The sequence below is a fragment of the Callospermophilus lateralis genome, chromosome 2, assembly GCF_048772815.1.
Source record: "Callospermophilus lateralis isolate mCalLat2 chromosome 2, mCalLat2.hap1, whole genome shotgun sequence".
Taxonomy (NCBI): Eukaryota; Metazoa; Chordata; class Mammalia; order Rodentia; family Sciuridae; genus Callospermophilus; species Callospermophilus lateralis.
This window is the reverse complement of record NC_135306.1, coordinates 37,472,281-37,488,011: the sequence shown is the minus strand read 5'-3', so window position 1 is coordinate 37,488,011 and position 15,731 is coordinate 37,472,281. Positions and strand designations below refer to the sequence as shown.

The window sequence follows — 15,731 nt, the reverse complement described above, 5'->3', positions numbered from 1 at the left end:
TGTGACCTGTATGTGCTCACACAGGTTCATATGGCTTGCCTGGCTGTCCCCAGACCGTGTACACACCTGTCCGTGTCTAGAGCTACCAGTGGCTTCTCATCTGGGCTCTGGTCAAGCGAGGAGTAGCCTTTATTGGGGACGACCAGCCTGGGTGAAAAATTTTGGAGTTGGAATGGAGACTGGAACACAAACCTGGCAGGGGACTGGGCTGAGCCTTGTTTCATTCACTCCCTCCCTTCCCTCTTCCCTCCCTCCCTCCCTGCCTTGGACCCCACCCTAGGACAGAGGAAAGAGGAAGAGACTCAGGACCAGCAGAGATATGTGCTGGCTGGTAGGGTCCAGCTGGGGTAGAGAGGTCTCTACCTCGTCCGGGCCATGACATTGTTCTTCTTGGGTTGTTGGTTGACAGGGCTGCCCATGCTGCCATTCTTCAGAGAGCCCTTCCGGGCCAGCTCCCGCTGCTTCTCTGCAAGGGAATATGGGAAGGAAGCTGTGTCTTGCCCCAGGTAACCCTATTTTACCACTTGGGGCAGCCAGGGCCCTGCCTCCATTGTGAAACCCCTTGGTCCTCTATGAACTGAGGTAGGAATCCTAACTCCAGGCTTCTGCTACTCAGTAGAGATGGTACTTGTCCCTGCATAACTTGAGGTAGACAGTAGGAGGCAAAAGGAGAAGGCTGAGCTTTGCCTTGAAGGAGCCACAGCTCCCATATCGGGTAGTCAATGTGTGCTTGATGCCAAGGAAAAGCTGGAGAGAAAGAGATGATCACAGGATGGAGCAATCAGGGAGGGCTACCTGTGGGTGACATTATGAGTTGGACAAAGAAGGGCACCCTAGGAAGGAGAGAATAATATACAAAAATGCATTTAGAAGAGAACTTAAGTATGCATCAGGATAGATCTAGAAGGGTGAAGAGGGAGAGAGGTAAGGTTGGGAAAGGAGCCACTTATTGAAAAACTCCTAACATTGGAGTTACTAATCATGTGTCAAGACTTGTGCTAAGAAGCTAGAGACTCCCTCTGTTTACTATCTCAGAACATGAAGGCCTTGAATGTTACACTGAAGAGTTTGGAATTAATGCAGAAAGAAAAAGGGAGCCACTGAAGTTTTAGAGTGGAAGAAACAGAAAAGGGCAGGCAGGGTAGAGGTCATGAGGCTAAGGGAGCCCATTTTGCTATACTGCCTAAGCAATGCTCCTGACTCCTACCAGTCTCTGAGTTCTCTTAGGGTCCAGAGCTTACCAGGCTCATGGGGCTGGCCATCAGGTGACCCACTGCTTGGTATATAATAACTGTTACCATTAGTAGCTAGCTGCCTGGGTCCTGGAAAAGCCCGTCTACTCTTTTCTACTCATCTCAAGTAAAGTCTAGATTTAGGAAAACAGCCTGTTTAGTGAAAAAGACACTAGGGGAAGTTGTCTCATAAAATAACTGCATGCTCCAGAGTGTAAGAATGGAAGGGTCTTTATAGCTACTTCACTTTATTTATGATGTTGGGGAATGAGCTAGGGGAGCTTTACCACCAAGGTACATTCTTAGCTCTTTAAAAAAAAATTTTTTTTTTATTTGGAGACAGGGTCTTACTAAGTTGCTTAGGGCCTCCTAAGTTACTGAGGCTGGCCTTGAATTTGTAATCCTCCTGCCTTAGCCTGTGATTCACCTCCATGTCTCTAAATTTCTCATTTTATATTCTCTGACCTTTTTTTTTTTTTTTTTTTTTCCACCACTGCTTGTCTGGCTCCTTTAGCTTTTCCCCAGCCTCTTTCAGCAGACAGCATCTGCCATAACCATCCATGCCTCTAGGGGGTGCAATTTGCCTAATAGTTCCTGGTGGTGATTTTCCTTAGTGCAACTAGCAAAAGTTGTGAATTTTCATGAGAAGCTTTAGTGGTAATGTAACAGAGAGAAAACAAAACGTTATTTTAAAGAATGCTAAAATTGTTATGAAAAATGCAAACAACAAACTAGCAAAAACCAAACTATGGACTATTATGCAATCATTTAAAATAATAAAATTTTTGCTATATACTGATGTTCAAAGGGGAAGACTTTTTTATGTGGAGGGGAGGAGAACAACTTTCAGAAAGTGTGTACAATGTGATACCATTTGTGTTAAAATACAAAATAAAACTATACAAATTAAAAACAAAACAAAACAAAACAAAACCTTAGAATGATTACCTCTTGAGGGGGAGGGAAGAATGATTACCTCTGGAGAAGAGAAACTGATGGGTGAGAATAGAGGAGAACTTATTCTCATTAAAATACAACAAATTAAACAATAACAAACAAAAATGGCTGCAATTTTAGTATTATGTCCTAGGAAGATGAATAATTCCACTGAGAAAAATGCTCTCCTGTTCAGGAAATCAGCTCAAGGGGCTCCCTGGATGTGGTCTGGAAGGAGAAAACCAAAGTAAAAGAAAAACAAAACAAAACAAAAATGTAAATTAAAGGAACAGAACTCTGGGGCTGGGATATGGCTCAGTGGTAGAGTGTTTGCCTAGCACACATGAAACTCTGGCTTTGATCTCCAGCACAGAAAAAATAATAAATTTATTTCTGAAAAATAAAATAAAGGAGTCTTGGCAGATATGAGGAAGAAGGTTTGTGAAGGGATGGGAAGGGGCTCTTAGGACTGAGGAAGGGCCCACTATTGGTAAGAAGTTGGAATCTGAGGAGAAAGATGGCTGGGAGGATGGCTGGGATGGCAGAGGAATTTTGAAGGATAATGATGACTTATATTTGCAAGCTCTTCTCTGTGTGTACTGTGCTGTAATTAGTAAAAGTCTATTACCTACATCAGCCTGAGGTCAGTGAAACTTTGGTCCCTAAAGGGAGAAGGGCCAGTAGTTAGCATAGGGTGAGGCATGAACTGCATCTGCAGGAGCTGTGGGTGGTGGTGGGGAGCCAGATGACTTCAAAGGAGTCATTGTATAGTAATCTAACATTGAGTGGACATGAAATAAACCTCCAAGGAAAAGGTGATGAGATATCTGGAAAGGTGGAGATATTTAGGTTACTAAGGAAATAAGGGACTGCTTCTCGAGATGGGAATCAATAAAGTCCTGAGACCTCCAGGTGGGATAAGGTTGGACTGGGGAGAAGGGCTCATCTGCTAGGCTTTGGAACTCACATTCTTTTCTATCCCTCAGATGGAACTGACAGCCCACCTCTAAGTCAGCTTCCTCTTACCTGAATCCAGTGTTTGATGGGACTTCTAAGTCCTCTCCCTGTGGTATCATGCTTTTACCCCTGAAGCTATCTCCTAGAACTCCTGGAGCCTCCTTGGCCTCAGAGATGCCTCCTGGAATTTCAGGATTCTGCAGAGAACTGTAACTGCCTTCTTAGCCTTGCAGGAGATAAGCAACTCAGGCTAGTGATTACAACATGCAAGCCACTATTCCACTACGCTGGCTTGCATGTTGTAATCACTAGCCTGAGTTGCTTTATTTGTAGTACCTCACTGTAGACCCAGCCCAGAGGACCTTGTTCATGTCCCACATCTCCCTCACCCCCAGGACACACTCACCCAGCTTCACTTGGAGCGGGGATGGTTTGTAATTCATGGCTACTGACTCACCCTCCCGGGCGTCACAGTCTCCGTCTGAGATGGAGGCGGCAGCTGGGTCCTGTGAGGAAAAAGCAGAGAGACAGAGAGTTGTTAGCAAGTGAGCACAGAGGGGGCTGCTCTTGGCCCTGAAGCAAGCCTTTCCAACTGTCCTCCAGGCTTCTGGGAGTGTTTGCCCTGGGCAACAGGCTGAACATTAAGAGATGGAGGGGCAGACTCACCTACCATGGGACAAAAATGTAAACCTGGACGGAAGAGCCAAGGATCTTGGTCCCACTAACACCATTTAATGTATATCTTCAAAGTTCTGTGAGATCCAGGCTCCTCCAGAAAGCCCACCATGATTCTGCTATTTTTTTGCTCCCAGGGATTGAACCCATGGGTGCTTAACCACTGAATCACTTCTTCAGCCCTTTTTACTTTTTACACTGAGACAGTGTCTTGATAAATTGCTGAGGCTGGCCTTTAACTTGCAGTTCTCCTGCCCCAGCCTCCCAAATTGCTGGGATTATAGGTATGTGCCATCATGCCCAGCTCAATACGATTTCCTTAAACCCACAGGACCTCCTCTCCAAACTTTCATACTTGTTGCCCTACTCCTCAGGCCTTCTTGTGTACTTGCTAGTTCCTGGGGACTTAAGTATGGATCAACATCAGAGATGGTTCTCCCTGAGGTGGGCCTTCTTCTTCCATTTCTCCTAATGCTAAATAGGTCCTTTGCAGAATCTAGAGAACTAACTGGCCAAGCCAAGCCAGATTACAATCCTTAAGCAATTGGACAAAAACAAACAAACAAACAAACAAATCAGTTCTCAGATGGGTCCCAAGGAGTATCTCCTGAGAGAATCTGAAAGGTTGGCTGTACATAGTAGGCAAGAAAACAAACAATGACAAATTAGCAGGTATATAGTTTGTTTTGTGCTGTCCAGAGTGCAAAACACTTGCTGCTATAGATGACAAGGAAGGTAGGAGAGCATGCAATTCTGTGTGTTGTCCAGGATGTGTAACCTTCTCAATCTCCCTTGACACCGTCCTCATAGCCTCCACCCCTGTGGTAGGCCCTGGGCTGACCAGAGTACTTATCTAGCCTAGCCACCCCTTCAAAATACCATCCTTTGCTACAAGATTCAGGACCCTGGCCTCCCCTTCCTCAGCCAGTTGGAAGGGACTGGAGTTACCCATATTTTCCCTGAACAGCTGATGACCAATTCTTGAGATGGATGCTACCATCCCATGCATTTTTACATTTTAACAAGGGACAACAGAATGGAAGCCTAAGGTATAAGGACTGCAGAGGGGATCCAAGGCTGCTGTCTATTCTACCTTTGAAGATGCAGAAAATAGACAGAAGATCGAATGCTCCAAGACTGGCTCCACCAGGTCAGGCTCAGGGATTTGTGTGGCTGCTGGTGACTCAGTAAGGGAAAGTGTTATGGGTTAGATATCAGGCATTCCCCAAAATCTCATGTGTGAGACAATGCAAGAACATTCAGAGGTGAAATGATTAGGTTTTGAGAGTCTTAACCTAATCAGTGCATTAATCCCCTGATAAGGATTACTGGATGGTAACCATAGGCAAGTAGGGTGTGGCTAGAGGAGGTGGATCATTGGGGGTGTGCCTTTGGGGTATATATTTTGTCCCTGGAGAGAGGAGCTATCTTTTTCTCTGTTTCCTGGTACAATTCCCTGAGCTGCTTTCCTCTGCCAAGCCCCTCCTGCCATGATGTTCTGCCTTACCTTAGGCCCAGAACAATGGAGCCAGCTATTGACAGACTGAGACCTCTGAAACTGTGAACCCCAAATAAACTTTCTCTCCTTTGTCAGTTCTTTTGGTCACAGTGATGAAAAAGCTAACTAAAATAGAAGGTTATATGACATATAGTGGCTCTGTTCCTTTAAAAATGAAGTTCTTGGTGTTATCTGATTCTGAAGAGAACTGACAGCTCCTTTGGGCCACGAGTCAGATGGCAAAGGCCTAAGCTTAGAGGTCCCACACAAAGCACAGCATTTAGCTTCTCCTCCATCAGTGTCCATGATAGAGAGCTACATTTAAGTGGCAAGCATAAAGCTCACAGGCAGTAGTCAAAAACACATGCTTGTCACTAGGGATAAAGGAAAAGTCTAGAATGTTTGTGAGGGAAATCCTGGCCTTGTTTGTGTTACCCCATGCCATTCAGAGCATAAGGTCCTGGTTGGACTATGTTGCCAAGGTTGTTTGCAAGTTCCTGAGAGCATAACTTGGGCCTCCCTCCTCTGCTCTGATTCTTATCCCTTAGTCATGGTTGAGGGAGAGGTAGACAGGGGGCTTTGTTCTGAAAGGTGGGGTGCTACAGTGCCTGCATCTCAGGCAACTTCCCAGGCTGTGAGCCCTTCCAATCTTCATCCTTCCAGGCTCAGCAGCCTCCCTGGGAGGCTCCTTAGAGATAGCACCTGCCCCTACAGCCTTGGAGAAACAGGTCCCTAGTGACCCTCACATGCCTTTCTTTCTTTCTTTTATATATATATATATATATATATATATATATATATATATATATATATATATATATATAGTTGTAGATGGACAAAATACCTTTATTTTGTCTACTTATTAATTTTTATGTGGTGTTGAGGATCGAACTCAGTATCTCTTACATGGGAGGCACACGCTCCACCACTGAGCTATAGCCCCAGCACCCCCTCACATGCCTTTCTGCAACCACAATGTCTTCTTAGCTGCTACCTATAGGAGAGGTGGAGACCCAACAGCTGGGCTCTGGTATTCCCCTTGGGCCACAGAAGGATCACCTCCAAGGCAGCCAGAGAGAGACCTTTTCAAAGGGTACATCCTGTAAGTGTGCTGGTGGGATTCTTCCAGGGAAGTTCTGGTACATTTCTAAGTTCCTTGGTCACATTCCTCCATATTTTCTGTAGTATTTGTCACATGCTACCCATACTTCCTCTATTGGGAAATGGCTTTCTTCCCTGGCTTTCAGCATACTGTGCTCCTTTGGATCACCTCTTGCCTCTTTAACCGCCATTTCTTTGTGCTCCTATTGCTCTTTGTCTCCTCTTCAGGGTCATATCCTCAGCCTTCTCACTCCTAGATAAATCCTGATGCCTCCTATAGTTTGGATTGACATTTTTACCCTAAAGACTCCTAAATTTGTGGCCTTCAATCCATGTATCTCCTCCTTAATCCTCTATCCCATTGATCACATGAGAGTGTTAGGTATTGCTGTTCTTTCTCTGAGGTTAATTTTTACTTCCCAGTGCAGATAAGTTCCTTAGCATCTTCTTTCAGGTCGGAGGTGTTAGTAATAGCACTGGAGGTGAACTGCACAAGAAGGAAAGGTCCTGGGGTGAGGACTTGGAAACTAGTGAGCAACTTTGGTCAAAGTGACCCACGTGTGGCTCCCAATGCCCACTGGGAAGTTCTTGGTGTTATCTGATTCTGAAGAGAACTGACAGCTCCTTTGGGCCACGAGTCAGATGGCAAAGGCCTAAGCTTAGAGGTCCCACACAAAGCACAGCATTTAGCTTCTCCTCCATCAGTGTCCATGATAGAGAGCTACATTTAAGTGGCAAGCACAAAGCTCACTACTATGGGCTTCCTGTATATATTCCCTGAGAAACTCAATGCACCAGGTCTATCACATGGAGATATAATCAGGGAGAATAAATGTAAAATATTCATGAATGGAAGTATCAGAGAGGAAATGTCTGGCTCCAAGAAATCAGGGAGAATTTAAAATGTTCCCCAAGGACATCCGACAGGCGTTAGCTAGATCCGGGAACTAGAGTGGGGATTAACAAGATTATTAATAAACACTCAGCAGAGACAGACACTGAAATGCATCACTAGCAGCAATCCCTGTTCCTGCAACCATTCAAACAAATTCTCCAAAGACTGCAGAGATGATTAATGGCCTAGGCTTACTATTTCTGGGACAGGATATGTAGGCTAATGGCCAGTGCAAAGCCAATATAGCTAGAGAAAGGCAAAAGTGCCAGAATAATCTTTAGTCTGGTCCAATGATTTTCATTAAACTGTGTTCCCTAAATTCTGTGCCTAGGGAGAGACTGAGTATGAGGTGGGGAGCAATAGGGATGGGGGTCTGGCTTTTCTTTAACCTGAAGAGATCCACCTTTATTTTATCTACATATAAACCTTTCTGTAAGATTTTCATTAGGTAAAGGGTTCTATTACTTTAAAAAGGTTAACATCTGTTGATTTAATCTATTCTGGTCCTCAAAAATGTTTTGTTATGGAAATTATTAGGGAAAGTAAACAATACAGTAAGACTCTGGGTATCTATCACCAGTTTCAACATCAATTTATTAAATGATTTCTTTTTTTGTGTGGTAGAGGGACTTGAATCCACAGATGCTTTACCACTGAACTACATTCCAAGTCCTTTTTATTTTTTATTTTGAGGCAAGGTCTTGTTAAATAGCTAAGGCTGGCCTCAAGGTTGTGATCCTTCTGTCTTAGCCTCCTGAGTTGCTGGGATTAGAGGTGTGTATAACTGTGCCCAGTTTAAGAGTAAGGAAACCTGCCCAGCGCAATAGTGAATGTCTGTAATTCCAGCAACTCAAGAGGCTGAGGCAGGAGGACTGTGAGTTCAAAGCTAAAGCCATCTTCAGCAATTTAGCAATGCCTTAAATAACTTAGTGAGACCCTGTCTCGAAATAAAATATAAAAAAGGCTAAGGATGTGGCTCAGTGGTTATGTGCCCCTGGGTACAATTCCTGGTACCAAAAAAAAGTAAGGAAATCTGCCAAGGTGTGGTGATGCACACCTGTAATCCCAAGTACTTGGGAGTCTGAGACAGGAGGCTCACAAGTTTTAGACTAGTTTGGGCAATTAAGTGAGACCCTCTCTCAAAAAGGGTTGGGGATGTGGCTCAGTGGTTGAGTGATTTTCCACCATGCATGAGGTTCTGAGTTCAATTCCAGTACTACAATAATATCAACAAATAAATACATAAGGACACATGGACCCAGAGTGGAAATCTTACCCAAGGTCACTGATAAGTTACCCAAGGTCACTTTTAGCTGGGTGCGGTGGCAAATGCCTATGGTGCCACATGCCTATGATCTCAGTGGCTAGGGAGGCTGAGGCAAGAGGATTGTGAGTTCAAAGCTAGCCTCAGCCTTGGGGAGGCACTAAGCAACTCAGTGAGGCTCTGTCTCTAAATCAAATACAAACTAGGACTGGGGATGTGGCTCAGTGGTTGAATGCCCCTGAGTTCAATCCTGGGTACCCAAAACAAACAAAAAAGAGTTAATGACTTTCAAAGCATGCAAAGGAGGACCATAAAGAAAGAGACACTGGGGCTGGATGTCGTGGCTCACACCTGTAATTCCAGTCACCTGGGAGTCTGGGGCAGAATGGTCCACAAGTTTGAGGCCAGTTTCAGCAACTTAGTAAGATCCTGTCTCAAAATAAAAAATAAAAAAGGCTGGGGATGTAGCTTGGTGGTAAAGATGCTGGGACTTGGAGGTAAAGAAGGCTCTCTGGGAGGTCCTCCATGTAGGCCTGAGCATCAGCTTCCACCATGTTAACCTCCACCCCTGCCTCCCAATTCCAGGGCTGTACTAGCTCATGAATGGTCACAAGCTGGCTGGTCTTGCTTATTGGAGCTTGGGGGTCATGCAGTAAATACAAAGGTAGGCTGAGACCCAAAAAACCTACAGATGAACAGGATAGAATTGAGTGGGGAAAAAGGCAAACAAGGAGAAAAAACAGAGTGGAACTTTCAAGGGCCAGAGGTCTTAAGAAGGAAGGCCCTGGAGAAGTAACAGAAGGGACTGCTTTCCTGAATGAACAGCAGATCTTTACAATCAATCTATCCTGCTAGGACTTTGGGTGGCAAAAAATAAGACTTGTGGGGTTTTATAATTCCTAATGCATGTCTTCAAATTCATGAGCTCATCTGATTCTCACAAGTATACAGCAGACATTGTGATTGCCTCCCCAGTATTCAAATTATGTCTCCTGCACTGGGCAAAGTCATATGGCTTGGGTGAGTTGATCTTATTCTCAGCACTGGGGGATGTTTGCTGAAAGGAAGACAATTCACATAATCTCCTTGCCACACAGACTGAAGGATGACTGTAATGGTTCAAAGCACAGACTCTGGCACCAGGTTAAAATCCCTGCTCCTTCATTTGCTAGTTATGTAATTGGGTCTTCAGTTTCCTCTAAAAATGAAATAATATTAATACCTATGTGTGGGAAGCCAACCTTATGGGTGACTGAGTTACACTCCCCAGCTGGGTGCTGAGTCGCTCAGTCACAGAAATGGGTGTGTCTTGCTACAGCCCCATGGGTGAAGCTATGCTCACCTGTTCCTTTGTAATATAACCCCTTGCCCTGTTTAGGATAGAATCTTCCATGGAAGTGCCTTGTGTGTGTTCCCTCCTCTTACTGTGCCCTTGGGTGTGGCCTACCCAGGTGTCAGTCAACCTGCTGACAGTGGACATCATGAAGATAGACTCAGCCCCCTGAAACCTGACCCCTTGCCTCATTTGAATAGCTTCTCCTCAATAAAAAGGGTCAGCACGTGTGTGTGCTCTCTCTCTCTCTCTTTCTGCGGACCCTTAAGGTCAGAGGAGCCGTCACAGCAACCCAAAGAAAAAGGTATTTGTGTCTCTTGTGTGGTTATTTCATGCAGCCCAGTTAGCCCAGTTTAACTAGAGTGACCCGTGAGCCTTTTAGTCTCGAGAACAGAAACCGGACACCTATGTCAAAGATTCCTGCAAGGATAAAATGAGTTAATAAATGTTTAATATAGTACACAATAGTCCTTAATATAGTACACAATGAACACTGTATTTGCAGTAGCTATAAAGTTGTTATTTGTATAGGTCCAATGATGCCTACACAATCATGGACAGTATATGTTGGGACTGACTGGCTCACAGTGGCACCCCTGGCACCACATAGGTTGGGGCCTGGCTTACATGTGGAGGTACCTGTGTAAAATGTTGTTTCTCCACAGGGTGAAGAAAGGCCTAACCTAGGGGGAATCCTGTTTTCTTTCTTTCCTTACTCTGTCATAGTACATTTCCTTCAATTATTTAACAATGCTAATCCTGAGTCTCCTAAAGACAAATAGAAAGTAAGCCCATCCTTAAGGAGCTCCCAATAATTATTGATAAAGGTAACATGAGCCATAAAAAGTGTAAGGAATAGGACAAAGGGAGGATGGTCAGAGGAGATGCTTGAATTTATCTCAAAACATCAACTCATCAGTGTAAGAGGAAGGAAGAAGAACATTTAGAGAATATGTGCAAAGGCTCAGAAGCTTGAAACTTGCAAAGTATGTTTAAGGCACAGTCAGAATTTTGCTACAATTAAAACTTCAGAGGTATAGTGAAAAGTAGCAGGAAATGACATTGGTGGGATTAAGAGGGCTCAGATCATGGTGAAAAGTGGGTCTTAAATTTGTTCTGCTTTGTTTTCTCAGAAGATGGAGAGTGGGTAATGCTACCTTAAACAGAAGAGTAACGTGATCAGATTTAAGATGATGAAAGGCCTGCTGATGGCCATGTGGAAGATGGGTGGGAGTGGAATGAATGAAGGTAACTATAATTAGGAAACTACTGCAATTCTACCAGAAGAGATAGAAGGAATCTGAACCAAGTGGAAGCAGAAGATACATAAACAGAAAGGGGAATGTTAATGAGGGTAGAATTGGCAATAAAATGTAAAAGATTTAGAGATAAAATATAAAAGGGAGAATTTTCACACTTCTAGTTTTCTCTCTGCAGTAACTGGGAAGGAGTACTAATTGATAAGAAATTGCAGGAGAAGGCATAGCTACATTGCCAGGGGAAACCAGATTAGTTTATTTGGGACTATGTTGAGTTTTTTAAAAAATATATTTTTTTAGTTGTCAATGGACTTTTATTTTATTTATTTGTATGAGGTACTGAGAATCAAACCCAGTGCCTGACACATGCTAGGCAAGCACGCTACCACTGAGCCACCAAACCCAGCCCCTATGTTGACTTTTGAAGCATCTTTTGGATACTCAGATGGTATCACTAGTCAGTAAGATTTGAGATTCAGGAACTCAAGAAAGAGGTGTGAGTTGGTCATGATGTAAGCCACAAAGGAGTATAAGCCCTCCCAGAGAAAATGGGCAGAGTGAAAAATATAAGAATCAAGCATGGAGCCCTGGGAAAACATATAACCTTAGGGAATGAGTAGAAAGAGACTGGGTAGAAGCAGAGAGATGAAATGTAGGAACAGAACTGGGAAGTTGTAGAGTGCCAAGGTGGAAGAAATCAACACTGGTAAACAGGACAGACTGGTCCATAAGATAAAGACAAAATTTAGAAATGAGAAAGTCATAGAGGAGCTGGGGATGTGGCTCAGTGGTAGAGAGCTTGCCTAGTATACACAAGGCCCTGGGTTAGATCCCAAGACTTGAAAAAAAAAAAAAAGTGTGTGTTGGCGGAGAGACACAGATAGTCCCAATGAACACAGATTTAGGAACAAAGCATAGATTACAGAATACTTTAGAGGGAATATGATATAAGGAAGTAGAGACAGTGAACACAGGCTATTCTTTCAAGAAGCTGCACTGGAAAAGGAGGAAATAAGAATGGATGGCAGTCAGAGGAAGTTTCAGAGTTATAGGATTTCTTTAGAGCTAGGGAATACATGACTGTTGTCCTATATTAAGGGAAAGGAAGCTGAGTATAAAAGGAGATATCATATGGGGCGTGGTCTTTGAGGAGTCAAGAACAGATGGAACTAGAACTTTGAACCAGAGGAGGGAAGCTTCTTACTGAAATGAAAGGGGGTGAGGAGTAGGAGATGCAGATAACATGGAGGGAGAAAAGTGAGTGGAAAATTAAGAGTTCATTCCTAAAGCTCACTAGATAAAGAAAGAGGGTCTATACTAGGGAGTTGGGAGTTGGGAGAAGAGGGACACATGGTGGCTGGCCGAAGTGGTAGATCATAATGGCTGACTCTCAGCCACAATCCTCATCTTTTACTCAATGGTGATCCAGTCACAAGAATGCAAGGCGCTCTCCAAGGTGCTGAACAATCTTGACTATGTCCTGTGGACAGAGTATGGATAATTGATTCAGGGTAGAGATGTGATCCAATTTTAGTTTCCTCACAGGGAAAGGTAACCTCTGTCTTTATTTTCAAGCATTAACTCTCAAGAATTTGGAAACTGAAATGGATTTAGGGTGAGATATGAAGAGGCAAAATGCTCAAACATTATCTTTCTTCCCAGAACACATATGATTTTTTCTCTAATTTTAGGAGCAGTTGGGGAAGACATTTCAGAGTTGGAGGACACTAAACAGCTACCTTTGGAACACAGTCATGTCAGTAGTCAGTTCAATCTCCCTGGATGATCAGGAAGCAGAACCAACAGAAAAGCGGAAAAAGGAAGTAGGAGGCAGGGCCAGGAAGGATATAGTTGATAAGAAAACAGGAAATCAGGGGAGATCTTATCAAGGGAGAATGTCAGGTGGGCACAGAAAGATAGGGCATCAAGGACCAATTTTGTCACAATTTTTCCAGAGAACAGCTCAGAAACTACCTGGAAATGTGGTCTTCCAGTTCAGAGCTATCCCATTCCCCAAAGACATCTCTTGGCAGTGCATAGAAATCAGCATGTTTAGATATATTTAAGAGGGATATCCAGCAAATACACCTGTACTTCATTGAGTGCCCACACCTGGAAAGAAAGTTTACCTCCTGTCCAAGAATATTTGGTAGCAGCCTAGGCATTTGTTAGACCCCTCCTAGTTCCCTACAAATGATTATTCATCCAGCCTTTAAAGCATTCCCACCTGTCTCTGATCTACACTTAACATGAAAGCTATTTGGCCACACAACTCTCCTCAGTGGTATGAACTGAAGTTACACCTCAAATGGCATGCATTGGTCCTTTCAGAATTCCATTGTTGGGCAGCTCCTGCTTTTGTTCACCATCTTCCATTCTCCAGGTGCTGTCTTCAGTGTGAGGCAATTGGCCAGGACTTCTATACTTCTATCCTTTTGGGACATATTAAGATCTTTAGGGGCCACAGATGGGTGAAAGTGAACATGATGTTTGGTGCCAGAGACGAGGAACACACTGACTTCCTCTCATCCAATGGCAGTTGAGTGATTGAGAAGCACAGGACAAACAGCATGGTTGAGAGAGACTGGCAGATGATTGCAGGAAGTTGATCTCTTCTCAGGCCTCTTTCCAACTTCTGAGTCCAGACCCTTGACACATTCTGGTGCTTATACTTCTCAGAATCTTGGGCAAACCTTGCAACTGGCTGAATCTGTTGATCTGGGTTCTGGACCCAAAATCTCCCTTGATACACAGTATGATTCTCCCTTTTTGCTCTCTAGTCACAGTTTCTCCAGTGAAATGTGGTGATTGCTGATAAGACTGCCTGCCTACAAGTTTTTATAGGAGTCAGCTGGGGCCAATATAAGACTTTCTCTTCTTCATGAACAAGGTGGTGACAACTTTAGAACCAGGACCTGGTGGGTCAGCTCCAGCATTCTTCAAAGTCCAGATTGGATGTCACCTTTTTGACACTTTTCCTTCTCCCATCACCCCAGGAAGAGTAAAATGCTTTCTCTTCCTTACTATAAAGAAAAAAGATTTTTAGGGGTCCCACTTATAGGAAAGGACAAAGGCTTCTAATGAGGTAGAATTTGAGGGAGATCTTTCCAAATGTTAGTGGCTCTTAACATAGAAAAGAAAAACAGAATAGCTGGACAGAAAGTTTGTGGAGCCTGAGTTTGAGAGTGAGGGCAGAGAATCCTTGCTCAGGGAGACCCCTTTTATCAGTCTAAATCTTCCAGTCTTCTAGGTTTTTCTTTAATAGAAGACTGAATTCAAATAAATAAAGTGAACATATTGAATGTGTCCACTTTCTTTCCATCTGTGGATTACTGCTAGCAGAATGCGGAAGAAAGCACTCTCCCTGAGCATGGTGGTGCACACCTGTAATCCCACCCACTTGGGAGGCTGAGGCAGAAGGATTGCAAGTTTGAGGCCAGACTCAGCAACTTAGTGAGGTCCTAAGCAACTTAGTGAGACCACATCTCAAAATTTAAAAAAAAAAAAGGGATAGGTATGTGGTTCAGTGGTGAAGCACCTCTGGGTTCAATAAAGAAAGCACTCTGTATATACCATATTTTCTTCCTTCCTTCCTTCTTCCCTCCCTTCCTTTCTTTCCTCTGGGTTCAATAAAGATAGCTCTCTGTATATACCACTTTTTTTTTTTTTTTTTTGTGGTGATGTGAATTGAAGACAGGGCCTCACACATGCTAGGCAAAAACTCTACCACTAAGCTAAATTCCCAACCCCTACATACCACATTTCTGAAGGGCATTTTGGATAAAGTAAAATTCACATACACACACAAGCACACACACAAGGGTTGGGGAAGAAGATTCTATGCCAGTGCTAGAGTCTGGGAACTCATGCTGATCCTGTGAGTAGCTGAGGATTTTCCTTCTCCTTAAACAACTCCTAGGATAGAATTCATTACCAAACAAGTATCACTTAGTATCTTTATGGTGTTTGTCATTGGGAGAACCAAAATGTAGGAGGGTGCTGCTGATTCCAGGCCTACTAATAAATGCAACCATGACAGGTTTTGTTTTGTTTTTGGGTACTGGCAATGGAATCTATGGTGCTCTATTACTCTACTACAGCCCTTTTTATTTCTGATTTTGAGACAGTGTCTCACTAAACTTCCCAAGCTGACCTCAAACTTAAGAGCCTCCTGCTTTAGCCTCCCAAATCACTGGGATTACAGGTGTATGCCCCTGCTCCTGACATCCATAGAAAGTTTAATATACTTTTTTTTCTTAAATATTTATTTTTTAGGTGTAGATGGACACAACACAATGCCTTTATTTTATTTATTTTTTTTATGTGGTGCTGAGGATCAAATCCGGGTCCCACCCATGCTAGGAGAGCACTCTACTGCTGAGCCACAATCCCAGCCCTAATATGCTTTTTATTATAAAGTAATACATGCTAATTTTTTTTAAAAAAATCACTTTTAGTTTCTCACCTTCAGACAACCTCTGTTAACATTCTAGTATATTAGAATCTTTTGTTTGTACTACAGTTAGCAACATGCTGGGGTTTCTCTTCTCTGGGAGTTCACATGGCTTTCATCTCCTGGTC

General features: G+C 43.4%; 1 protein-coding gene across 6 annotated transcripts in view; it reads right to left on the bottom strand.

Annotated features, from left to right (window-relative positions):
* Fam219a (family with sequence similarity 219 member A) overlaps positions 1–15,731 on the bottom strand; it is a 58,773-nt gene that overhangs the window by 4,186 nt on the left and 38,856 nt on the right. For 3 of the 6 annotated variants that reach the window (XM_076845878.2, XM_076845879.2, XM_076845880.2), the window contains exons 2-4: positions 3,532–3,631; positions 364–466; positions 67–147 (exon numbers count right to left, since the gene is read on the bottom strand). In XM_076845878.2, the coding sequence (XP_076701993.1) occupies positions 67–147; positions 364–466; positions 3,532–3,631 (284 nt within the window). The remainder of the gene's footprint in view (positions 1–66; positions 148–363; positions 467–3,531; positions 3,632–15,731) is intronic. The other 3 variants (XM_076845881.2, XM_076845882.2, XM_076845884.2) reach the window with 1 other exon arrangement.